The sequence below is a fragment of the Hydra vulgaris genome, chromosome 09, assembly GCF_038396675.1.
Source record: "Hydra vulgaris chromosome 09, alternate assembly HydraT2T_AEP".
NCBI classification, from domain to species: domain Eukaryota; kingdom Metazoa; phylum Cnidaria; class Hydrozoa; order Anthoathecata; family Hydridae; genus Hydra; species Hydra vulgaris.
In genome coordinates this window covers 43,823,820-43,850,011 of record NC_088928.1, presented here as the reverse complement: position 1 = coordinate 43,850,011, position 26,192 = coordinate 43,823,820, and the positions used below count along the sequence as shown (strand labels likewise).

At 27.5% G+C, this 26,192-nt stretch overlaps 2 protein-coding genes and 1 long non-coding RNA gene across 4 annotated transcripts in view; 2 read left to right on the top strand and 1 right to left on the bottom strand.

Annotated features, from left to right (window-relative positions):
* The first annotated feature begins 310 nt into the window (after positions 1-310).
* Positions 311-3,879, top strand: LOC100199361 (cyclic AMP-dependent transcription factor ATF-3). 2 transcript variants are annotated; one of them, XM_065805827.1, is made up of 4 exons: positions 311-547; positions 1,215-1,556; positions 2,136-2,243; positions 3,297-3,879. In XM_065805827.1, exons 1-4 carry the CDS (start codon positions 383-385, stop codon positions 3,456-3,458), a joined length of 777 nt encoding a protein of 258 aa, XP_065661899.1. In that variant the 5' UTR covers positions 311-382; the 3' UTR covers positions 3,459-3,879. The 2 variants fall into 2 exon arrangements, with proteins under 2 accessions (XP_065661899.1, XP_065661898.1); XM_065805826.1 differs by lacking the exon at positions 311-547 and adding an exon at positions 913-1,055.
* A 1,520-nt stretch (positions 3,880-5,399) lies between these two features.
* On the top strand, positions 5,400-7,354 carry LOC136085106 (uncharacterized). The gene is made up of 2 exons (XR_010641083.1): positions 5,400-5,526; positions 7,128-7,354. It is a non-coding gene; the product is annotated as an uncharacterized LOC136085106 (long non-coding RNA).
* A 3,536-nt stretch (positions 7,355-10,890) lies between these two features.
* The window catches only part of LOC100203028 (serine/threonine-protein phosphatase 2A 56 kDa regulatory subunit epsilon isoform), a 47,793-nt gene continuing 32,491 nt past the window's right edge, over positions 10,891-26,192 (bottom strand). The window contains exons 7-14 of the mRNA XM_065805825.1: positions 23,347-23,406; positions 19,785-19,893; positions 17,193-17,246; positions 17,047-17,097; positions 12,836-12,955; positions 11,690-11,817; positions 11,496-11,597; positions 10,891-11,390 (exon numbers count right to left, since the gene is read on the bottom strand). Of these exons, the coding sequence (XP_065661897.1) occupies positions 11,294-11,390; positions 11,496-11,597; positions 11,690-11,817; positions 12,836-12,955; positions 17,047-17,097; positions 17,193-17,246; positions 19,785-19,893; positions 23,347-23,406 (721 nt within the window). The 3' untranslated portion in view covers positions 10,891-11,293. The remainder of the gene's footprint in view (positions 11,391-11,495; positions 11,598-11,689; positions 11,818-12,835; positions 12,956-17,046; positions 17,098-17,192; positions 17,247-19,784; positions 19,894-23,346; positions 23,407-26,192) is intronic.

Below are 26,192 nucleotides of genomic sequence, written 5' to 3'. Positions count from 1 at the left end.
AATGTTGGTTGATGCGTTTTACAAAATGCTTGAATGTTCGGTTAAAATACTTAAATCAATTTTCCTCATTTTTTTCTGAATTTAAAATTAAGCTTTTTAGAAATTCTAAAATATGATTGGTATGTGGTTGCCTTGAAAACATAAACAGTCGCTTTTGTTCGTCTATAAAAATATTAAATATTACAACACAAACTTTATTAGTGTTCTACGTAACAAATTGACGCAAATGGTTTTAAGTATTTAGTCATAAAGAACAATTTTGATTGGTTTAGAAATTTTTCGGTAAAATATATTTAGGCTTATAAATAACGAAAACATAAGTCATCAACGAATCATCAACGAACATTAACGACAATATACGAGAACTTATATAGTTTTATTAATGAATTTCTTAATGCATCAAGAAGTACCAAACCAAGATTTTGAACATTTGGATTTATTTGAAGAATTTTTTATGTATGAAACTACATTACCAAAGTTTGTAGTACCGAATACTAATATAAAAAATTTTGAAGAAAAAAAAAGCTGCTGTTTTTACGAAAATAAAGTAAGTCAAATTCAAAATCAAACTCTTTTTTTATTTAAATTCTAAACTAATTTTAAATAAAATAATAAATAATTTTTCTTTTTTAAATAATAAATAATTTAAAAGTTTTAAAATATACTTTCATTATTTGCTTTTATGCTTTACAAATAACTTGATTTCTAAAAATCAATATTATCCGCGTTTTTATCGTAAAAATTAATAGAGCTTATAAGTTAAAATTAGGGGGTAATAAAAGTTCTAAAAAAAGAATTCAGGAAATGTGATTTAGCGTAATAAAGTGTGCTCGAGATTAAATCGTTTTAAATAAATACGGTATGGAACATTGTCTTTTCTATTGATGATCGATACTTCTTTGCTGTTTTATAATATAAAAAAATTTTTAAAAATGGTTGTTGATAGTTTTACGGAAGAGTTCTCAAAATTATCTTATTTGCGTTCAAAACTTTCTTTACCTCTTCGTAATAAGACTAAATTATCACATTGGGGAAACAGTTATTCTCCTTACAAGGTCATTTTTAAATCTTTTTAATAATTGATTAGGAATACGATAGAGGTGCGCACGTGTGTAACAGGCACCGCCGGTTACAGGTATACGCGAACAAGATATGATTTTATATATGCGTATTGTTAGTTTATTTTGAAATAGATGTTTATCTTCTTTTTTTAGGCAAATCCAATTCAATCATCTTTTCAAGTTCCATACGATAATGAGTTCAACTCAAGTTTACCTCAGTTTCATGAAGCGGCATTTTCTTCCGAGATGTCGTACAGTTGTTTGAACAGATCTTTAGTTCACGGAGTTTCAAGCAACGGAAGGTTTTCTCAGTCACCCGTAAACTCCAATTACTCAATTTCACCTTTAGAATCACCTAATCAGCAATTCATTCCAGATGTGTATCGTGAGTATATAAATAGAAACGCAATAATGTCAAAGTACCAAGATAGAAGTTGTTGCCCATATTTGTATAATGGCGTATTATCAGAGAGAAGAACCAAACGCGACGAACAGGTGATTGTTACTTTGAAATTTGTAATATTTTATTTTCTTATAGTTATACTAGAGTTTTTTATTGTAATTATTTTTAGTGTTATTATTTTTATTATTAGTATTATTATTATTTTTTTTTTGTGAAAATATTGAGTAAAGGTTTAAATGAATTAATTGCAGCCAATTCAAATAAAAGTTTTTTATCAAACTTAAAATTAGGCAATTAAAATTTGCGCTTTTGCCAAGTACACACAAATATTTGCTTTTGTTTTAGGTTTATGTCAATACGGAAGTTTAACACAAAGCCAATTATTTGTCAATGTGTTAATCTTTTTATGAATTTTAAATTTGAAATAATAATAATTTTATTTTTATTGAAATTGATATTTTATAAAATCTACCGACACTTAGTGCGTTTTAAAAAGAAAAACGGTGTACACGTTTTACCATTATTAATTAATATTATTCTTAATTGGGCTTAAATATTCCTAAATATTAAAATAATCTTTTTATAAATGATAATCTTGGATAAAAATTGATAATAAAGGTAGTATAAAATTTTAACGAGCTTTTATAAAAAGTATCTTTTCTTGTTTACAGCTTTCATATGAAGAATGCGAAAAACGACGATTGAGGAGAGAAAGAAATAAAGAAGCTGCATTAAGATGCAGAACAAGGCGTAGAGAAAGAATCGATGCGTTAGAGCAGGTAATATTAAAAAATTTATTCGTAAAAAAGATGATCGATGATCACACCTTTTTATAATTAAAAAAACAAAAACAATAACAATAACAAAAAACACAAAAGCTTATTTGAATGAAATCTAAATTAAAATTATGCAGGTATATAGTTAAAAAGCTGCTAATAGATTTAAAAAACTTAATCTTCCGGTTGACAAGCAGTTAAGAGGTTTTTATGAATTCTTTTCGTGAATAGCTGCATGTAAATTTAAACTGTTTGTAATGTATATTTTTATTTGCTTTCTTGCAAATCATTCATTTATAAGTCGACAAGAATTATTTCAAAGCAAACATTTTTATTATAGTCAATTTTTTAATTATAATTATATGCTTGATGGATTAAATGTACTACATTATAAACTATAGCAACTAAATGCACTATAGCAGGAGGAAATTGTAGTAATTGGAGCCTGGGAACAAATTTACCTAAAAATATTTGCCTCACCCACAAACGTTGGTATTTTTGGTAAAAAACTCCACCCAACTGCTCTGTTTAGTTACAACTTAAACTAGATATCCTTATTGTGTATTTTTATGTTAAGATTTTATGAAAATTAGCAACCTTAAAATAGTATTAAACTATTTTTATTTTAAAAGGGGTGTTGGTATAAAAGATTTGCTAGTTTAAAAGGACGGTTACAATAATAAAGTTATGACAAGTTGCGTACCGGATTCTAATACATAAATTAGAGCACTTGTACTTGCGTACCGGATTCTAATACATAAATTACTCGCAACAAAAAATTGTTTGTCATTTTAATTATATTGCGTTTGATAGTGTTTTTTTTTTATTTCGCGCCGATTTCTTAAAAACATACAATTTTACTCGTTAAAATTTCTTTTTTTAATTTATTACTCTTGGCAATTAATTTATTATTCTTGTTTAGCCAAAAGAAAATAGTTGAGAAATAAATAAATGAACCAAATCAACGCCTAATACCTACTAACTAACGCTGCGTTGCTTTGTGTTTTAAGTTATTTACATTTTCCACAAAACATCATGTCTTGATTTTTTTTCCAGGAAACTGCAGGAATTGAACGAGAAAACTTAAAAGTTAACGATGAAATCGCAAAACTTGAAAAACAAGTGAACGAAATGCAAATGCTTCTTAGAGAACATAAATGCAAAAAAAATTTGCCATACAACAACGAAAGTTTACATCTTGCCAATGTACTCTCTTAAAAACCTTTCAAATTTGGAGAATTGGTACAGTGTGTCCAGAATCTCGGATTAACTGAGCTTGATACAGTAACCCTTGAAAGCAAAGATTTCAAAGAAACACCTGTTGAAAAACAAAAAAACCGTTGCCAAGTTTAAAAATTGTAAATAAAGATCGAAAAATATTTTGAACTTTAGTTTAAAACAATATTAATTTGGGCGGAACAAACCACTTCAATGCCAAGAAAGTATTTTGAAATTATTTACATACGATACGATTTGTTTCCACGTGGTGTTGTCACGTTGGTTATTACGTTTTTAGCGAAAATGAAGTTAGTTTTCAGTGCGTACAGTATAAGTTACTTATAATAGCATGTGGCAATTGTATTTGAATTTAGATATAAACTTTAACTTTGAAATTTATAGGATAGATAGTTTAAACAAATATCAAGTTTTAATTTTATAGTAAATATGATCAACAGGCGGAACTAGAATCATTTAGGCAGAACTAGCCAAAATTAATTGTTACAATTGTTTTTTAAAATTCTTTGTAGCTGATATGATTAAAATATAATTAATACAATTGTTTCATAAAATATAAATATAACTTAATTAAATTTTAACCATAGATTTAAAACTTTATCCGAAATGATATTTTGGTCGTATGTCGATGTAAAATTTCAAGTTTTTCGGTGAGTTTGTAAAGTTTGCGCCAGGGCTTAAATTTTTGATTTAAGTATAACAAAATTTCAAACTTACATGTTATTATGGGGAACAAACAGAGTCAAGGTATTTTGATGTAAGATAGATAAAAAAAGTGTAAAGTATTAAAGCTTAACACATGACTAGAAGTTATTTAAAAACACTCAAAAACTCTAACTAACAAAAGGTTCATGGTTCGATGACGGCTCCGACCAGATAAGCGACATTGGTCAGGTAGGAGGCACGAACTCCTTTATCTAATACTCCACTCCTAAATCTCATGCGAGAACAACATTAATTTTTTTTGTGTGCATATTCTTGAAATAAAATTTATTGTTGCAATTCAAAATTCGCAATAAACGTTTTAGCGTTTCAAAATGGTTTAAAAACACTTCTTAATTTACGCATTTAGTTTGTATAATGGGTCCACGTGGTTAATTTTTGGTCAAAAATCTTTCAGCGCGAATTGTTCGCGCGACTATTAAACTAAATGTTGTGTAGACTGGAATATTTTTATGTTTGGTTCAGTCTACACTAAAACATGCAGTTAAGTAACCAAGGATCATGGCTTAATTGTTCAAAAGTTGAATGTTTTAATGTGTTAATATGTTGAAATAGGAGTTATATTTTTTGTATGTAGAAGAATAGATGTAATTTTACACATTCTTCGCATTATTTTAATCATAATAAATAAGTCTAAAAAAAGATGCTCGATAAACCACTATGTTACCTCATCTATACACACAGTTTTATATTTGAAATTGATACTTGATACCTTTCTTTTTAGCTAGAGATTTTAAAAGTTAATAAATATATCTTGAGATATCTTATTTTTTCTTGTAAAAATTGACATTTTTGATTTTCAAAAAGTCTTAAAACCTGAAATAATGAATTAACTTTAAAATCTCTAACTAAATATGAACCTAACACACTAAGGACTATTTGCGGAATTTTTTCATAAATGAAGTAAAAAATAAGTATGAGTTAATCTCTGATGTTTCTATGTGACTTTTTGACTAACTTTCAGAAAACTGGGACCCAGTTTTCTGAAAGTTAGTCAACCCAGTCTGGGTGCCATTTTTAAAAAATATTTTTTTATTATTTGATTAAAAAACAAACAAACTATTTTTAAGACTTTATCTTGAATGTTAAAATGTAAATGTTATACAATTTTTTATTTATTTGTCACTTGAGATTTAAATTTTTTTTTTTTTTAATTTAATATTTGATAAAACATATTTCATAAAAATAATATTTATTAGTAGATATAAATATATATTAAAACAGTATGAAAAAATGTTTACAAATATCTTTACTTGCAACATGTGACTGGCTACACATCAGTGTTGTCTGTGTTTAACCGAGAAATGCATTCAGATCATTTTATGAAGTAAGTTTATGTTTATGCAACATCATTGTGTTATTAAGATATTTAAACACACTAAATATTACCTTTTATTTTATTTGCAAAGCCTATTTTATTACTTACCTCAGTAAGAAAGCTCTGTGAGAAAAAAAAAATGCTTGAAAGTTTTTGAAGCTCCAAGTTTTATATTTTTATCATTCGATCTTCATAATTGTTTATATTAATTATTATTTTTACTTTTGTTTTGTTTTCTGTTTTATTTCGTATTCATGAATTTCAAAGTTATGTTTATTAAACTTCAAAATTGTCTGGATTTTATTCTGCATTTTTGTATACTTTGTAAACAAATTGTAACTTTATTAAATATTTTTATGAAGGATAAATTTTTTACTTGGTTACATATTATTACCTTATTGTTAAGTTCTTATAAAGTTGATAAACAAGTTTATTATTGATTACAACAGTTTTGTTATTGAAAAACCTCCAGAAATGTAAAGACTGGTACTACTGTGAATAAAATGTATAAACAGCTATTTTTAAATGTAACATATTCAAACGACTATTTGAATATGTTACATTAACTGCAGTGTTCACAAATTTTCTATTTTTATAGATATAAATGTTTTATATTGATAATTTTTCATACAAATATTGGTGTTAAAAAATTTTATCTTAAAAAACTGTGTTTCTCTCATTTATATTTATTAATATCCATTTTTATGTTGCATGTTTAAAAACAAAAACAATTTGTAGTTTGTTTTTCAAAGTTGATAAACATTTGATAGATATACTTATTATGAAGTTATAGTAATCTGATACAAGTTATCAGATTATTAAAGAACTTAATGTTTGTGTTAAGGTTATCTAAGTAAAGCCATGATCCAAGTAGAGATGCAGAGTCCCAAAAGGACTCCGGATTTGTATGGCACAAAAAGATTATTTCAAGTATTGTGAATTTCAAAATAAGTATCACAGATGTAATGACTTGCAAGGCTGCTCAGTTTTATGGCTTTTTATTAAAAAATTTGTGCTGGCAAACATCAAAAATAATTTAAAAACAACAATTTTTTTGGTTTCATGTAGTTTCTGAAAATCCTTTTTTTATTTTAATTATATCTCAATTTAATTAATTTGAACAAATTATATTTGTTCAAATTAATTAATATATTTTTTTAGACTTGGATTTTATTCATATCATTTCAAGATATTTTCATATAACCTTCATAAAAAAGATAAGATATTCAAAATATGAAAATAATTTATTTCTATTAGTTTTTATAAATATTACCTGTTATAAAAATATCAATATGATGACACCTTTCTTAATGTTATGCTTTTTTGTTTTTTTTTTAAATAAATTAAGGTGTAGATGTATATAGTAGTTTTATTGGTTTAAGGTTAAGTTATTATATTGGTTCAAGAATAAATTACTCTATTGGTTTACAACTTAATTAAGGTTAGCTATTTAAACCACAGCATATCTAAAGCTAGGCTGTTCAAAAAGCTATGCAAATCACAGTGTGGGTAGATTTATGAAGTAGAATTTACAAATTGAATGAAAATAGAACATGTATGATAAATTGATAGGTATGATACAATAGTAATTTTATATTTTTGTTTTTTAGGTATTGGCAGGCTGTACTTGACGACTTACTTTCCTGCAACGAAATCAAAAGAACCTTCAACTAGAAACCAATTTAAAAACTTTTTATAGCAGCATTTTTTATGAAAAATTTTCCCTTTGTTTTATTTACTAATTACATAACTTATATTTCATAATTTCTTAAAATTATTTTTAAAGATTTTTGGTGTTTTACAAAATTTTAAGTTTAAAAAATTATTTTACATATAGATTTTTAGTTTTTTAGTAGTTAATTTTTATTCAGAAGTACAATTATAATTATAGTGTCCAGTTTTTGTAATACTTTTTCTGCAAATATCAATTCGATATTATGTTATCAATGTGAATATTTTAATTTTGATTGGTCTATTAAAATTGTATCGTTATTTTTACATGGTTTTCGCTTGCTATGACTGTAAGTGTGAAAACACGCGCAAACTGGCGATAGGGAGATTTTTGAACAAAAATTAACGCCGTGGGTCCTTTCAGATAAAGTTGATAATAAATTTCACAGGGTAATATTAACATTATTTTTACTACTGTTTTATTACTGTTATTATCATTATTATTATTATCACTATTATTATTATTAATAACTTATTTGTAAGTTTTAAATTTTGCAATTACTAGCTGATCGCTTTAGAAGACGAAATTGCGTTTAACTTTAAAGGAATTCCGCTCCGATTGTTGATAAAACATTGATTAAGGTTCGTCTCTTAAAAAATAATGGGACAAACTTAGAACTTTAAAAAATTTCAAATTTTAAATTATTTAAAATACTATTTTAATTAATACATATGTACAATTAATAAGTTAAAAGCCTAGCTATTTATAATTATTGGTAAATCATAAATATTTTTAAATAATAGATATAAAAAAATAAAAAATTATAAATATTTACAAGTTATAACTAACAAAATTTTTGTATATTTGCAAATTTTAATCTTCTATTTTCAAATTTTCCAGAATTTGAATAAGGTAAGTATGGGTATTAAGGCCCACCTAAAAAAATGAAAATGTAAAGAAATGCTGATTTTTTTTTGCTGCCAGTGATAAAACCAGATAACTCTAATATTTTAATGTCGAAAAAAAGTTTCACAATTTATTTTTTCCCTAAGTTTGGATTAGTGGGCCTATTACCCGCCGGGCCTTAATACCCACACTTACCTTATATATATATATATATATATATATATATATATATATATATATATATATATATATATATATATATATATATATATATATATATATATATATATATATATATATATATATATCACTCTTTACATTATTCCTTATCTTTAAATTTTATTTTTTAAATTTTAAGTTGTATTGTATACAGGAAATAAGAAAATAAAAAAATTGTAACTTTTTTTAAAAAAGTATTTCAAATTATTTTACTGAGATTGTTATGTATTTTTATATGATAGCTTATTATTTGTTTAATATGTAAATGATACACCGCGGCCAGATTACAAGACTTTTGTCTTCTGCGTGCTTCAATCACATCTTAACTAAAAAAAATATTGTAAATAATTTATTATAAATATGACGAAATTTATATATAAATTTCCCCGCGTTCTTTTATTTTTTAATAACGATCATATTATATATTTTTACAAAGCACTGTTTGTTTTACTATTAAGTTTAAGATAAACGTTTAAAAGCTCGTTTTAATAAGTTACGTCTAAAAGCTTGTTTTTATTAAGTTACGTCTAAAAGCTCGTTTTTATAAGTTACGTCTAAAAGCTTGTTTTTATAAGTTACGTTTAAAAGCTCGTTTTTATACGTTACGTCTAAAAGCTCGTTTTTATAAGTTACGTCTAAAAGCTTGTTTTTATAAGTTACGTCTAAAAGCTTGTTTTTATTAAGTTACGTCTAAAAGCTCGTTTTTATAAGTTACGTCTAAAAGCTTGTTTTTATAAGTTACGTTTAAAAGCTCGTTTTTATACGTTACGTCTAAAAGCTCGTTTTTATAAGTTACGTCTAAAGCTTCTTTTTATAAGTTACGTCTAAAAGCTTGTTTTTATAAGTTACGTTTAAAAGCTCGTTTTTATAAGTTACGTCTAAAGCTCGTTTTTATTAAGTTGCGCTAGTTTTTATCTGTCAGATTAGAATTGAGTTCGGTGTGTTTACTATTGTTAGAATGGGTTCAGCGTGTTTGTTTTTATTAAATTTTTGAGTAATATTTTTAACTTTTTTTAAAACAATACAATTAATTTTTCTTTATTGTTAATAATATTCATTTTGAAAAAAAAAAATTTAAAGGAAAGCTTATAAAGTAACACATTTTGACGTCTACTATATAGCAGAAATTGTAGGTATCCTTAACCTTTCTTGTGTATGACATTTTTTTTCACGTTTTTTGTTTTGCTAAATCTAACTCAATGCTTTGGATTATTATCTTGTTGTAAAATCTATTTGGAAGCATAAAATTCTTGATAAAGTTCAAATAAACTTATACGATGAATGGTATTCATCATATAAAAGGCGCAATTGTTTTCACCCTGTATTGTTACAACTAAAACGTTTTAAATCCTTTACACTTCCAACTGCTAAGCTTAACAGAAGGCGAATAATACTTAAATTTATCTTTTGGCCGTCTGTAATGGTTGATTCTGTCATTACTGAATAGTATTTATTCATAACATTTATTCGTCCAAAAAAAAAGACTATTGACTAGTCATTATCTGTAAAATTTTCATGATATCTTTCAATAATAGTTTCTTAAATAAGTAGTTTCTTAAATGAATTCTTTTTAATAAATACTTCTTTAAAGTAGTTAATGTTAAGTTTCAAAATAAGGCTTTGAAGTTGTATTAAGTTCTCCAGCAGTTTTGCAAAACTTGTTCTTGAAATACTTTACTAATAATATTTAGCTTCATATTTCGCTAAATAAAATCTATTGATGAAGTGACCTGGTTTTGAAACATCTCAATTTAAAAAGATCTTTTTGTAAGAAAGAGGTTTTTCTAAAGTTTTTATAATTTCGTTTTTTGCCATAATTTTACACCATTTTTGAGATATCTTAAAATAACTTAAAACATAAGTTTACCATATTACAATTATAATAATACATTAGGTGAATAAAAAAAAGCAATTGTTTTTACTCCGTATTTGGTCAGCTTTACGTGAATAAAATTTTTATCAATTTTGCTTAACTATTTATTCACGTAAAATTGACCAATTACTGAGTAAAAGCAATTGCTTATTTTTTATTCACATGGCCTATTGGCTAGGTAAGCAGAAGGTAGTATGACTCAAAATGAGGTTTTTTAGCTTTCAAAAAAGCAGACCAGATAATATATAGATATATTGAGAACATAAAAAGGAACATCGTTTAGTAACTTTGGTTGTGTGCAGTTAGTTAGCTGTTTTGTTAAGTAACCATTTTTATATTACTCCCCTTAATTAATATAGGTTTTAACATAACATATATATATATATATATAAAAGTATATAAAATAATTAAATATGCTTTTTTAGACGAGCAGTCAAATAAATTTTTATAAATTATTTCATGCTAGATAATCTAGTGTGCCGCAAACTAATTTTACTTTGAAAACAGTGGACCACGCGATTAGAGATTCATTAATATTAAAAATGAATTCTATTTTTAATTTATCAAAAAAGATAATCAGAAATTTCATGAAAACATTTCCCATGTTCTTTAATTTCTATAATCAATTTTTTAAGGAATGATTTTGCAGCGAAAAACAACTAACTAAATATATGAAAGGAAACGCCTTAACAAAAACATTAAATTCATAAACTTGGCTTATTTTTCGACCACCGTACAATACAACTGATATGCAAATAAAAAAAACAATTGAGTATATAGCCTAATCGATGCTATGTACAAAATTAAGTCGTGAATCTCTTGCTTCATAGAATAGATTAATATAAAAATTTAAATTATACTTTCACGAACAAAATAAAATGGCGCTCATTGGTAACTTACTATTGTAAAGGACTAATTATCTCGACTCTCGATAAAATGTACAAAAGTAGACGCACGAAGATAAGTTGTACAAAATTAGAGATTAAATTAAATGTTCATTCATTAAAAAACGAATATGCTAAATGTACAATGGACTTGAAACAATCTTGCGAAGCCTGCTCCTGACGCTAACAAGAACAAAAAAATTTCTAAATAAAGAGGTAACATTATGTTCCAGGCTCACTGCTATTACCAGTCTTTTCTAACTTAAGTTTGTCTAATCGTTTCCACAAGTCATCTCGATCTCTTTCTTTTTTCTTCTCCCTAAATTAAATATAAAATTTATCAGCGCAATTTTTAAAAATGCTTAAACACGAAAAATGTAAACCAAAAATGTTCAGGAAAAAAAAAAAAAAGAAAAAAAAATACTTTTGTCTGTCAGCTTTATAAGACGCCGTCAAATCATCAAACAACTTGCTGTTCATTTCCATAAACGATTTTAAAACATTGTAAACAAGTGCGACAATTGTTCTAAAAAATATCATTTTAAAAATGAAGTTATTAATACATTTTATTAAAAACGACGCATAGACTTTACATAAAACTCAACGTATTTAAATTACTGGTTCCAGTGATCTTTAGATATTCGGTACAGACATGAAAACATTATTGGAAGTATAACTGCTGAATTTTCGTCAATTAAACTCATAATGTACTCATTGTTCCAGAAGTAAAGAGCTCTTTCAGCCACCTATTGAAAAGAATAAAATAATAAGAAAATACTCAAACCATACAAATTACGGTGTATACGAATACTACACCGGACCACAGAGGAGTCCGAAAAGTCATTTTTGTATTATTCGCTAAAGTCATACGTGCAATAAATAGTCATGCGTGCAAATGGCTGTAAAGACCATTTTTATGTAATAATATAGTTTTAAATACTAATGATTTTTCTCAATAATGTAATTTTAATTCTTTTGAACGGAATATAAAAATACTTGGAGTATAAACCACAAAACCTATAGCCATAACTGTGGGAGTCAGCAACTATTTTTTCTATAAACAGTTTATTATGTTATAAGAAATATTATACTTTAACAAATTTAAAGTCAATTGGTTTAGCAAGAAATGTCACCAATAACACTGCGTTAATAGTTTAGCGCTAAGCTTAGACAGAAATGCTATTAAATTACACCAATTAAAAAATTACATTAGAAAACTTTACATAAATAAGTTGCGCTTATTTTAAAGTTGCATAAGTGTACTTACAAATCAAATATTATTTAAAGATAGTTTAAGCCGGCGCAGCACAGTTTTTCAAACTTTATCTTATATGCTAGAGTATAATTATAATATTGTATCAAGATTTTAAGATTCAAACTTTTATACTTTTAGATTTTATAGTTAAGTATGGTAAATCAAGTCTCTAGTGTAGCCTTCTTTTTGATATTTGTATAAGTTCTTACTTGACTTCTAACTGTATTGTGCCTAGTAATGATTCATAACTAATAGCGTAGTGTGTTATATTATAAAAAAAATAATAAAAATTGGTAAAATGTAATATATTTTATCAATTTTTATTAGTTTTTAAGTAATTTGTCTCGACAAAAAAAATATTTGTCAAAATTCCTATTTTTAATGTATGCTAACTTTTTATTGCACTACATGACTTAAGTTCAACTAAAATAGATTTTAAACTCGGGTGTGGTTCGGTGTAGTATTCATATAAATCCTACAATTTAAATTGGTATTTTTCAATTAAATACCTGGAAATGAGGACTAGAGACGCATTTTGAAATCTTTTTAAAAAGTGGTTCCATAACTTTTTGAAACTGACTTGCTTCAATAGCATCTAATATTTCTTCAATTTCACCCAAAAACATTACCTAAAAGTAACATTTTTATATATAATTCAAATGCTAAAAAGAGAGAAGTTAAAATTGCATGAAATTACACATCCATGCTCCTGTCCCCACAAAAAAACATGATTGCATACAAGCATAAAAAAGTCATAGCGATATTTTATAAAACGATTGAAGATAAATATGCGAAAAACAAAAGATTTAAATTAAAAATAGAAGTAAAATAAAAATTGTTTTTAAAAAACTATAATTTTTTTTAAACAACCAATAATTTTAAAAATATACATTAGATTTTGGTCTCTCTTCTTTTAAAACCACAAAAAATTTTGTACATGTGGAAAATTTAAACTCATCAACAAAAACTCTTGCAAAGAATTAGAAAACATTTGATAGTTGCTTCAGTAAGTTACTTGGGGTTTCTGATTTTATAAAGCAGTATTAAACATTTCAAAATGTTATACTTGAGTAAACGAAAAATGAAATGCAAATTCCCTTTTATTCCCTCTCAATAATTTAACTCTAAAAACAAGTTAAATAAAAGTTCAACCACAGTGAATATAGTTAGTTACCAGCGGAGCTGATAATTTGTAGCAAAGTGGAATTTGTTGATCGTTTAGCCTAGGCTGATGGATTTTTTGATCTACTGGTAAAGATGTTGATCAACTGGTAAAATGTTGAAGATTTTAAGTGACGTAAATGTTAAATGTCAGATCTTTGTAATGCAATTGTGCTTAGGTTCCCAAATAATTGAAAAAAAAGTTGGTTGGCAAAGATTTATAAAAGAAGATGGAGATGCACTAGTATGTGGTTTATTTCAAAAAACAAAATTGCTCGACCAAATTAGAAATTAACAGTGAAAACCTTTAAGCTTTGCATTTAATTAGGCATTTGAGGTTACAACTTTAGATATTATAACTTAGGTATAGCTATTTTGGAATCTAGGACTGATTTATTTGGGGATCTAGGGCTGAGTTTGGAAAATAAAGGTAAAATAAATGGCACATTTATGTTTCCTTTTAAAATACATTTTGCTTGTATTACTTTATTGAAAAAAGTGAACAATCCATGGACTGTATCAAAATGAAGCAAAAAGAAGCTATCTGAAACATAATATAATAATTTCTAAATTGAATTAGTTTTGGAGTTACCCTATGTTTACCCATTGCACTATTTGGCAGCAAATATATTCCATGAATTGATGTTTCGTTAGTTAAAAAAATGCATAAAAATACTGGTTCTTGCTAAGTCTATTATAAAGTCATTAACCCTTGTGCTCTAAAGAAATGTAAAATTATTCAACAAGAAGTAAATTAAAATGTTTCTTTGGATGATTCATTTTATTATCATGTTTAGACCAAAGAACACACACTTTCAAAATATATTTTTACTAAGCATAATGGTCATGATCAATTTGAGTATACTTAAAAAATAACGCATTTAACAGACCCCTTAAAATTTGTGCAAGTTTTAGACTTTTAAGGATAGTTTAATAAAATGCATGTCTAAAAAATACACACCAAAGCAAAATGAGTATGGTAGTTATACGATGTGCGATGTATGCTTTGTGATGTTTACTTTAATCATCTTAAGTAATCCTATAGAAAGGTTGTTTAAAGTTCTGTTTATATCTTAACTTATCGCAAGTGAAAGTGAAGATGCTTGTGTTGATTGGTTTAGATACAGATTATCTGGCCCCCAGTAAAATAAGATTTCTAAAAACATTTTATGCTACAAAATTTAAAAACTATTTATCTACTTTTTACGAATTTTTCATTACTTATCTGTTTCTTTTTGGTTCGAGCTACATATAATCAATCAATATAAACTTTTGTAAGTGTTTCTTACTACAATTTAAAGTGATTTAGAATCAAGAAATCGTGTATTTTCGTCATTCAAAATGTTTAAAATGGAAAATATCAAAATTTCGAATTATTTGACAAATCTTGATCGAGAGAAGTTTTCTGGCACATGTTTAGCATGTAACAAAACTGTTCAATGGTCGAAGGAACCCCTTGCAGCGCATAAAATATCAACATGTCCAAACACCAGTGTCTAGGAAAAAAGATTGTTTTCTAAGCGTAATTATCATCACATCTAATCAATGATTCTCAGCAACTTCAGTCTACGTCTGATTCACCGACACAGCGTGTACATCCACCAATTAACGAAGAGCTCAAAAATGTATATCGACACGAAGCTTGCTACTTTCTTTTACCGTACGGGTATATCATTTGGTTCAGTCAAATCGGAGGCTTTTAAGGATTTCGTTAAGTCGCTCAATCCATCGTATGCATCTGTCATCCGGAATGCTAAAGCCTTACCAGGATCTCTGCTCGACAAACAATTCACAAAACCTTCTACTTCTGTAAATGAAATTTTGAATTCTGAAACAAACTTAACACTGATGTCTGACGGCTGGACAAACATAAGAGGCGATCACATAGTGAATTTTTGTATTAAAGTGCCCGATCAGAAGCATTTTTTTTACACCCTGATAAATACATCCGGAATCATTCAAAATTCATCTGCAGTTGCCATGGCAATCTTACAAGGTATCGAGAAGATTGGCTCACAAAAATTTACCAGTTTTATAAGCGACAACGCTCCTGTTATGAAATCAGTGTGGAGGATCATCGAAGAGAAATATCCACACATCTCGGCTAGGGGATGCAGAGCTCATGGAATCAACTTGCTTGTGAAGGACATAGTTTCTACAACTGAGGCCACAAAAACAGTCAAAGATGCAGATAAAATTATCAAATATGTGAAAAATCATCACATCGTGAAAGCAAAGTTTGATGAAAGACGAATTGCAGCAAATATTTCTCTTTCATTGTCCATGCCTGTATCTACACGATCGTTTAGTTATTATAAATCAATGAGCTATCTCCAGCTATCAAAATACGTTCTTATTAAGTTGGTAGACGAAGAAAGTACATTACTGAAGGAAATTTAACCAAAGAATACATCTGCTGATGTTATGGCGTTGATAAAATCTAACCCATTTTGAGACCATCTCTCTAAGCTTGTCAAAAGCATTGAATTTCCTTCCAATGTGATCGGAAAGCTAGAAAGTGATAAAAGGTCCATTGTTAGATTTTAACATTTACAGTTGAATTGGCCAAAAAGATTAAGCATTGAAATTGCTGACACTACTGAGGATGAATTGATTGCTTTTATAAGAGAAAAGGCTGCGTTGCCTGAGAGAAGAAAGGAAACAATATCCAAGATGAACGAGCGAAATTATTGGAACATTATCAGTCCCAATAAATATCCTGCTCTTTATGAAATTGCTAAGCCTATTAATGAAATGATCTGCTCATCGGCTACAGCAGAAAGAGCTTGGTCGATCTTTCGATTTATTCACTTGCGACTAAGAAACCATCTTATGAATGAGAGAGATGAAAAGCTGGTATTCTTGTATACCAATAGCGTGCTGATGGACACAAATGACAAGACTGATTACATTCTTGAAGAAGGTGCAATTCTCAATGAAATTGAATGTCAAGAAGTCACCGAATAGGTGCCAGCATTATATTTTTTTATTACTGTAAGAATCTTTGAAAACTCCTATTGTTACTAATCACTGAATTTATAATAAAGTTAAAATATTACTTAAAACATTTTTTAAGTTTAAAACTTTTTTGTTGATTTCAAAAAATTGTCTGCAAAGCAGTAAATTTTGTTGGCGCCGACGTCTGTGCAGACAGTCCGAACTTTAAAAATAAGTATTATACAGTTTTTTAAGGAAAAAAAAAATTATTTTTAAGAAAATATTCTATGATTTTTATCTCAGGTGTAGTGTCAATCTCTATGAATTACTTAAGTATACTTATCTACCTTTCAGAAAAACTTTACTTCAAAATTCAAATATAAAGATAACTTTTTACTTTTTTTTAAAAATAAAAGAGAGGTCTAAAAGGTTAAGAAAATAAAAACCTGAATGACCAGGTCCCAATGTGATGATCCTATCTGCAATGAACGTTTATTAAGTTAGGTCAATTCAGAAAATATATGTGATCTTTTTTTTCAATAAATTTTATTAATAATGTTTTTTGTTATTTGGTACACTTCTAATCATTAGAAGAAAAAAAATTGAAAAAAAAAAATTCAACCTCTTTTTGACTGCATGTTTTAGGCCAATACTTTAACAAACCCATTATCACCTAAAAAAGAAAGAAAAAAGAAATAACAATAATAAATTATTAAATCAATAAATCATACATAAAAGCCTATATTTTTGCTTATCAAAAAAACTCACCGGTTCAGTAAGCGTAGAATCTTTCTCTAAAAATTGTACAACACAATATGCCAGCTATATAAAAAATAGAGAAGATTTTTTAACTTACTCAAATTTGCTGAAGAGTAAAAAGAATAATAAAAAGATATATTTACAATCTAAAGAGTAACCAAGTGAATAAACGAAACCATACAACAACACAAAAATTATTATAAATTTTTTTACACAAATACATGCAGTGTAAAGTTTCACAGTATTGACAAGGAATTGACAGAAAATAGCACAACTGTACAACAATAAATCGTCGAACAGTTGTGTTATTTTAATTTATTGATAAAGATACGTTATTTCAAATAAAATTTGTCTAATAAAGCATATTGGTTTATTTAATTTGCAACAATATACATACATCATGACTAATATATCTTTCACTGGAATTTTTTTATTAATTATTCTCCCTTCTCCCCACGGCTATTACTTTTTTTCTACCATTTATTCAAAATTTAAGCAGGCTTGCATATTAAGACTTTTTTCAAATTTAAACTAGATATAATAAAGTTATATTAAAATATAGTCAACTATATTAAAAAATAATTTAACTTAATATTACTTCTGTTTTAAAACTTGTTGAACTCATTATATAAATAATTTAATTTTCTAACCAGTTTAGTTTTATCAAGAAGTTCTTTTTAGACTAAAAAATTAAATATTTGTAAGACCTAAAACTTTCTATTTATGTTTTTAAGTTTAGCAAAAATTGTATACTAAGTTCAGATGTGGCACAAATTTATTTACACATTTATTCTCACATAAAGCTTATTATATCATGTAACATATCATACACATATTTACACCCTATTATATCATGCAACATATATTGTCATAATATACCGTATTAAATAAATACTTTGGGAAGATAAATAACAACTTTTTAAATGCTATTTATCTACCCAAAGCTGAGGTGGCCACTACAGTTGAGGAGGCTATTTTTTATTTTTTTAAAATTGTGGTTACAATTATCTCTCAACTCTTTAACTCCAAAACATAAACGAAAAACAACGTTGCTGATAGGAGAAACAAGTTAAGCGCAGTAATATCAGGGACATGATGGGGATCAAACTTGGAACTTCTCACTTACAAAGCAAGTACTCTACCACTAAATCACTAATGCATTTAACTTATCATTAACACACATACACATTTTCATACATATATTATAACATATCATGAACAAAAAAAACTAAAACCCTAAACTTTTTCTGTTAATAATTCAAAATTTTTTCTCTCCAGATTTGTGTTGTTTACTGCATCATTGGATTGTTTCTCAAACTAAATTTTGACTTGCAGTTAAACTGTTTTAGACTTGCAGTTAAACTACTGTTTTTCTTTGTTTTTCTTAACAGTAGAATGGACAATAAATTTTGACTTGCAGTTAAACTGTTTTTCTTTGTTTATCTTAACAGTAGGAATTACATCATTCAGGCCAAATGATTAGACAATTACATTATAATCTGTTTTAAATTTCCATTGGCATTTTGTTTTATTTTTTGTGAATTTATTGTTGATTGTTTAAATTTTGTTGCTAAAAATCTGATCTTTATTATTCAAATCTTTCATAACTGAAATTACACACAAAAAAAATAAGGTCCTCAATATTTGACATTTGCCAACTATACTTCTAAACATGCCAACTGAAATGCTAAATGTTATAAAAATTTCATAAAGGCTTAAAGTTTAATGACGATAAAGGATTAAGGTTTGATTTTGAACATATTTTGATTATTTGAAACTTTAACAGCACAAAAATTATGCTTTTTAGATTTTCAAAAATTATGCTTCTTAGCTTCTTAGACAATTAACTCAATGATTCTAATTTAAAAAATTTTTTAAAACAAAAAAATAATTAAAAAAAATTGACAATATGTTAGCTTTAATGAACTTAGATGTTTACTTAAAGATCTGATAATTTTAGAATACTTTATTTATGAAATTTTTTTTTAAGCATCTAAAATAGTTAAAGCTGCATTAAAAATCTGTTTAAATTCTTTCAAAACTACAGCAAAATTTATGTTTATTAGAATTTATATTCAAAAGAGAGCTGTCGCAGTGAAGACTACCACGACAGACTTTATCAAAACTTTGTATATGTTAAAAGCCTTGTTCAACAACATCACTGCTTGCCTCAATGCACAGAACTTTTCTGTTGTAAGAGTTAACATGTCAGCAGAAGAACAAGAAGATTGAAATCTATATCATCAGAGAGAAAGCTGTTGGAGTCAAGATGAAATATGAGCCCTTTAACAGTAACAGTTAACTTTTTTTTACTTTCCAGTTAATTTCAATTATTTCCTCATAAATTTGGTGTATATTATTCTGCTACCTTGAAGATTGCTTGACAACGAACAAATAAAACAGCATAGAATTGCTAACTTTAAATATTTGTAAGGTCACATCATGTGGTCAATGTATGACGTGCAGCGATGTGTATTCAGCATTGTTAAATGCCGACCTTGATTCAAAAGCAGGATATGATAAATACAAAACAATTTAGTTTGAGATTCTGTTTAATGACATCATATAACTCTAAGTTAAATATTTAAATAAAATACATACCTGTGCATGGTACAACGAAAGACACCTTGCTTTGTGTAATGGAATTAAAACTTTCAATAAAAACTGTTTGTGTTCTGCTTTCAGAGGTAATGCAAATCCATTTATAATACTAAAAAACAATTACTTTTCATAAGTAAAACTTCCATAAAAAAAAAAAAGTTAAAAAAAGATTAAAAAATTAGTTTTAAAAAGGGAGAAAAAAAAGGGTAATAAAATGCAAAGAGATCATTTTTATATTACCCTTAAAAGGTGACTTTTAAAGGTAATATAAAAATATATGCAAAAAAAGATTTATATTAGGGCATGGAAACTGGTAACAAGAAACCGGTTTTTACCGGTAATTTTTATTCCCAAAAATTACCATTACCGGTTTTTTCTCAATCTATTACCGCGGTTTTAAAAATGATATCTTGTTAATTAAATAATTTGGTATTTTGCTTTCATTTTAATTTGGCAACTCCTAAAAGACGCAACACAGCGAGAGAAAGCAGTTCTTTGATGAAAAAGCAATAAACACGAAGATGACCTTCGTTACAGGAAACAATAATTCCGAGGTATTGAAGCACTTCTTACACAGCAAGGATCTGCAGCTGGCAAAGTGCAAAACTTGTAGCAAGTGTAAAGGTGGATCTACCAGTGGTATGAGATCTCATCTCAAATTAATGCATCATATCGAGGCCGATGCTATGAAACAAGTATCAGCCAAAGTTGAACAAAAAGTTGGAAAAATTGATCACTTCTTCGTGACCCAAAAAGATTCCTTGGCAGCTGTCTTGTCCGAGTTAGTCGCCATAGATGGATTACCAATTCGAGTACTGGCAAAAAGTCAACGTTTAAGAGCGGCATTGGGAGCTCAAGGATACCACTTGCCAAAAGATGCAAAATCGATCAAAGCAATTATTTTGAAGCACTGTCTTGAGGTTAAAGACATTTATAAAAAGCAGTTTGAAAAAATGAAGAAAGACAAAATTTGTTTTAGCATTACTCTTGATGAATACACATCATCTCGTAACAGAAGGTTTATTAATATCAATGTTAATGTCAAGAATCGGCATTGGAATTTGGGAATGGTAAGAATTTTTGGCTCAATGCCAGCGGATAAAGCTGTGACCATTGTTAGAGAAAAGCTAAAAGAATTTGGAATTTGTCTGGACTCTGATATTGTGGCAGCTACAATATCAGATGGAGCTGCTGTAATGAAAAAATTCGGAAAAGCTATTTTACCAATCCATCAATTGAACCTGTCATTTCGAAAAGGACATAAGTCCAAAACTTTTAACAGTTAGTTTATAAGTTTGAATTAAAAATTTCTGTATGATTTCTGTATTATATTTTTTTTATAAAAAATAAAAAATACATAAGTTATATATGTTCTTTATTTATCTACTTCTATGTTTAATTTCTTTAGCAACCTAGACATTATTTTAATAAAAATCATATTTTTGTTGATTTTGAAAAGTTTTAGTAAATGGACTTGTGCCCTTTTCGAAATGACAGGTTCAATTGTGCTTGGCACATGGCATCCACTTAGCAGTCTGTGATGTTTTATACAAAACAACTCCGGTCCAAGAAGTCATTCCTGATCTCGATGAAGAAGAAGATTTTGCACTTGATGATATTTCCTTCTCTGATGACAGCGATTACGAAGATGAAGAAGGTGTTGGATTACAAGTAAGTATTATATATAATTATTCAAAAGTATAAGGCATCTAAATAAGATTATTTTTATTAAAAAAATCATCTTAATTACTGACAATTTCAGGTAGTAATTGAAGATGATCAACCCCCTGAAGTCCGTCAAGATCTTAGACACATTATTTCAAAAGTAAGATGTTGTGTACGCCTGTTTCGCAAGTCCCCTGTCAAAAACGATGATATTCTTCAAAAGCACGTTCTAGCTGACTTTAAAAAAGAATTATCACTTATACTTGACTCAAAAACTAGGTGGAAGTTTGGTGGACATGATGTCTTGATTTGTAAAGCTAAAGAAGCCTATCAAGATGTCCTTGATCGAAATTTTTAGTGAAATAAGCTTCTCCGATAAAGAATTTAACACAATTGAAGAATTGATTGCAGCCCTAGAATTAGTAAAAGTGGGAACAGAAGCTTTATGTAGACGAGATGCAACATTGATTTCAAGTGATCAGATTCTGAATTCTTATTTGCCTTAAATTGAGCATGCAGAATTCAACTTTCAGCAAAGAGTTATTAGAAATGTTAGTCAAAAGAATAGAGGAAAGAAGAAATCCTGATATAATAAATCTATTGATTTATTTAAACAATTCAGAGGCCTTGGACAAGCATGGGCAAATTACGGATGTCTTTGACACTCCACAAATGAAACGAAACACCCTTGCAAATACTGCTGCCAAATTATTCTGTCGTCTGTATGAGGAGAGCTACGAAGATGAAGATAAATCGGAAGAATAATGTCAAGAAATACCCAATATTGATGAAGGACAATCTTCCTTGGCAAAACAATTGGAACAGTCTATCAAGGATGGTCTGAAGTGTCCCTCTAGTTCAAAGAGGATGAGAGTGGGCACCAGTTCCAAATCACTGTTGAAGGAAATGGCCGACAAAAATTCGCACAAACAACTTAGAAATGCTGTATAATGCATTGATGGGTATACCAGTAACTAATGTTGAAGCTGAACGTTCTTTCTCAGCCAGTGGTCTTTTTGTTACAAAACTCAGATCAAGCTTGAATGATAATACTCTTGATGCCTTATGCATTTTACGAGCTTATTTTCTGTTGAAAAAAGCTCAGCAATCAGCAGTAATTTCTGTATTGAATGCCTAACAACTGTGTTAAATGTTATATCAGTCAATCTATAGAATTTGAGTTTATTTAAACTGTTTAAGCTCTTTTTATGTGATATTTAACTGTAATATCTGAAAGTGGATGTATTGTTTTGAGCTTAATATGAGATTAACTTTATGTGATATAAATCTGTGTTAATTATAAGTCGGTTTGCTGCATTTCAAACCTTTTTTTATTCCTTTGAAAAAACTTTAAATTACCGGTTTTACGTGTAATAAAAGTGGCAAAAACCGGGGTTTTTCCGTTACCGGTAATAATAAAAAACAGTAATAATTCCATGCCCTAGTTTATATATGCCTATTGAAAATTAAGCATGCATAAATATATACATGCTTAATGTCAGTGGAAGTATGCATTTCATAACACTTTATCATGTTAAAGTATGTATTTCATAACATTTAAAAATAGAGCAAAAATGAATCATCCTTATGCAGAAATACAAACAATATACTCATGCCAATGATTACATTTATAGTCAATTTTTGGTTTACAATTGAATGTCTTGCTAGTTGCAACTAACTTCATAAACTAAGTAATAGCCTGAATAATCATGTTTTAAACTTGTTAATACATAGTCATTATAAAAATTTAAAAAATCTATAACATAATCATAAATTTTTATTTATTTAATTTCATATAAAGGTAACCAAAAAACATAATTAATTTTTTTTATGTGTAAGCAACAATAATAGAGCTGCGTTTAAAATACGTGCAGCAAGAAATTGGAAAAATTCATACCTTCCTAATATTTCTAACAACTCTCCTACACCACTAAAGTGCTCTGTTTCATATATAAATCTAAAAAATTAAAAAATAAAAAAAATAACCGTCAACTAAAAACAAAAAATTAAAAAAACCAGCAACAATTAAAAGAGTATAATGGTGTCAAATCAAATAGTAAAGTTTTAAACTTTACTTTTAAGTTGTAGAAAACTTTGAGCTGCATTTAAATTTATAAAAATCTAATTTTTTAAAGAAACTTTTATTTAATTGAAAAAAAACAAAACTATTTTATTATATTTTTACATTTGGGGAGAATCAAACTTTGCAAGTCCATGGTAATTAAAAAAACATAATTAAAAAAAACAACCAATGATAACAATTTAAAAAAATATAGTTATGTTGAGTCATTAAAAGGCTTCTGAAGGTTGAGTTGTGCTGCACACTTTGGAGCAAAAATACTTCGTGCCTTTTACATATTGCTTTGCTATAAATTTTTGCTATTTTTGATAAAGCCAAGATTTTCCATTTTTGCACTGAAACTATTTACTATTTTGACTTGTTGAAGCTTTGCCCAAAACCTTATGGCCCTTTTTTAACTTGATTTGGTTTGTTGCTGTTGTTGTTGAAGATGCTGCTGTTGCTTGATTTATTTGCTGCACAAAGTTGAATTAATTTTGCTTGCTAACTTGCTTTTCAGCTGTTAGCAGCCTTAAATCTCTGGAGACTTTTAAGTTTATTGAGACCTTCGAATCTTAACATGTCTATATTTTGTGTGTGTTTGATGTGAAGCATTTGTTACAGAGCTGCAGCAAGCAAATTAAATTGTTTCTTAACTTATTTTTGAATTTTCTTTTGAATAGCCAGATTAACTAAAATATTGAAGGTTCATTGCAGGCAAGTTGACTTTGTAGTCAATGCTAGATGTTGTTGGTGTAGACTCACAAGGCAATGGCTGAGAGAGTGTAATTACTAGTACTGATCATGCAAGCCTTCTCAGGAAAGGCCTTATATGACTAGACATAGAATATTTGGTTTTGACAACTTGGTTGTGGCTCTTTGCGAGCTTTGAAAATTAGAGCGATTAAAAAATGCACTGAATAAACGAATGTAAACATAAACTAAAATTAAAATAAACTAACTATAAACTGAAAAGAGCAATAAAAATAAAAAAAATAATAAAAAAACTAAACTAAAAAAAAAAAACCTTAACGATAATAAAATAAAAGATAAACCAGAAAAAATAAAAGTATAAAATTAATGTCTTTATTTTAATTTAAAAGTGTTTCATAGAATTTGTAAAAGATCGAAGTTTTGAAGTTAATTAATCCAAGCTTAATTACTTTGAAGCTTAATTATTTAAAAATTTGAAACTTTGTTATTTTTTAATGTCTACTAAGCAAATGAAACATTAAAAAAAATCTGTTATGAGGATTTGAACTCTAATCTATTGTCTAACTACCAGTGGCGCTTCATTATTGTAATAATAAATAAATCAACATAAGCACTAAATTATCATAGTGATACAGAAAAAATTATTAACTTTAAAGTCTTAATTGAGACGTTTAAATTGAATTAACTAGGTTTGAACTATTAATTGAGACACTTCTAAATTAAAAAAATACATTATTTTTATGCTTTTTTTTTCTATGGTTTATTCTTTATTTATTTATCATTTCTTATTATTTATTCTTATTATTTATCATTCATTAAGCTCATTTCTCTCATTCAATAAGTTTATTTCTCTTTTCAGTTTATGATTTATGTTTAATTCTCTCTTTAAATTAGTTTAGTTTTTACATTGCATTTTTTAAAGGTGCAAATTATCAAAATATACAAATAAACGTCTCCTGAGAAGGATTCTCATGGTACTAGCATAGATTCTGCTGATTGAGATGACAAAAGATTCAGGTTTAGATAATTATGTTTTAAATGTATTAGCAATTTTGACTGATTGATTTTTTTAATGTTGAGTGGAAACAAGCCAGTATTTTAAAGTCCAGTGATGTAAATCCAGTTGCACATATAAACTTCACCAAAGCTAAAAAGTTTTGATAAAAGCATTCTTTTGATAAATTGCTGAAGATTGTTTCTAGAACTGTTGAAGTAATTTGTGCCAAACTCTTTTGACATGACACCAAACACATCTAGTGGCTGCAGCATCTGTGACAAATGAGCTCATAAGCAAATTAACATACTACCATAAGCAATTTAAGATATTGTTTTTTATGCAAATAAGTACAACAATTGTGTTGCCATGATTACCAGAAGTCAATTTTATCAAACCTTTCCACAAACAACATGAAGCATTTTCGTTAATACCTCTAATGGTGAATTCGCTTTGTAGTTTGTTAAAATACTTTGCTACTTTTTGATGTAGGCAAAAAGCAACTCTGAGTGATGAAATATTGCTCTGAGTGATGAAATATTGCCAATTGCTCTGATGCTCAATTTATGACAATACTTGTTAATGAAAAGCTTCTACCAATCTCTCTCGGGTGTAAAAATGAAAAGCAGAGATTGATTTTTGTTTCACCATTTAAAGACTACTGGTATGTTGAATGATTGAGCAGCTTTTTGAGTGAATACTTACCACTTTGTGCTTCAGCCACTGCTAGCGCAACTTGCTTATCTGTATAGTTTTCTTTTTTCTTTGCAAGCATCCCATATTTTATATTAGAATAGATTTAATAACATATATATTTAATTAAACTTAACAATGATTCTACATAAATTTATATAGAATCACTAGTCAGTTTAAACATGATATAAAGCCACTTTACCAAATTAACAATGTTTTTCATTTAACCCCATAGTTCACGATTTCCATTTTGAACTTTTTATCAAAAATACCAAATTCTATT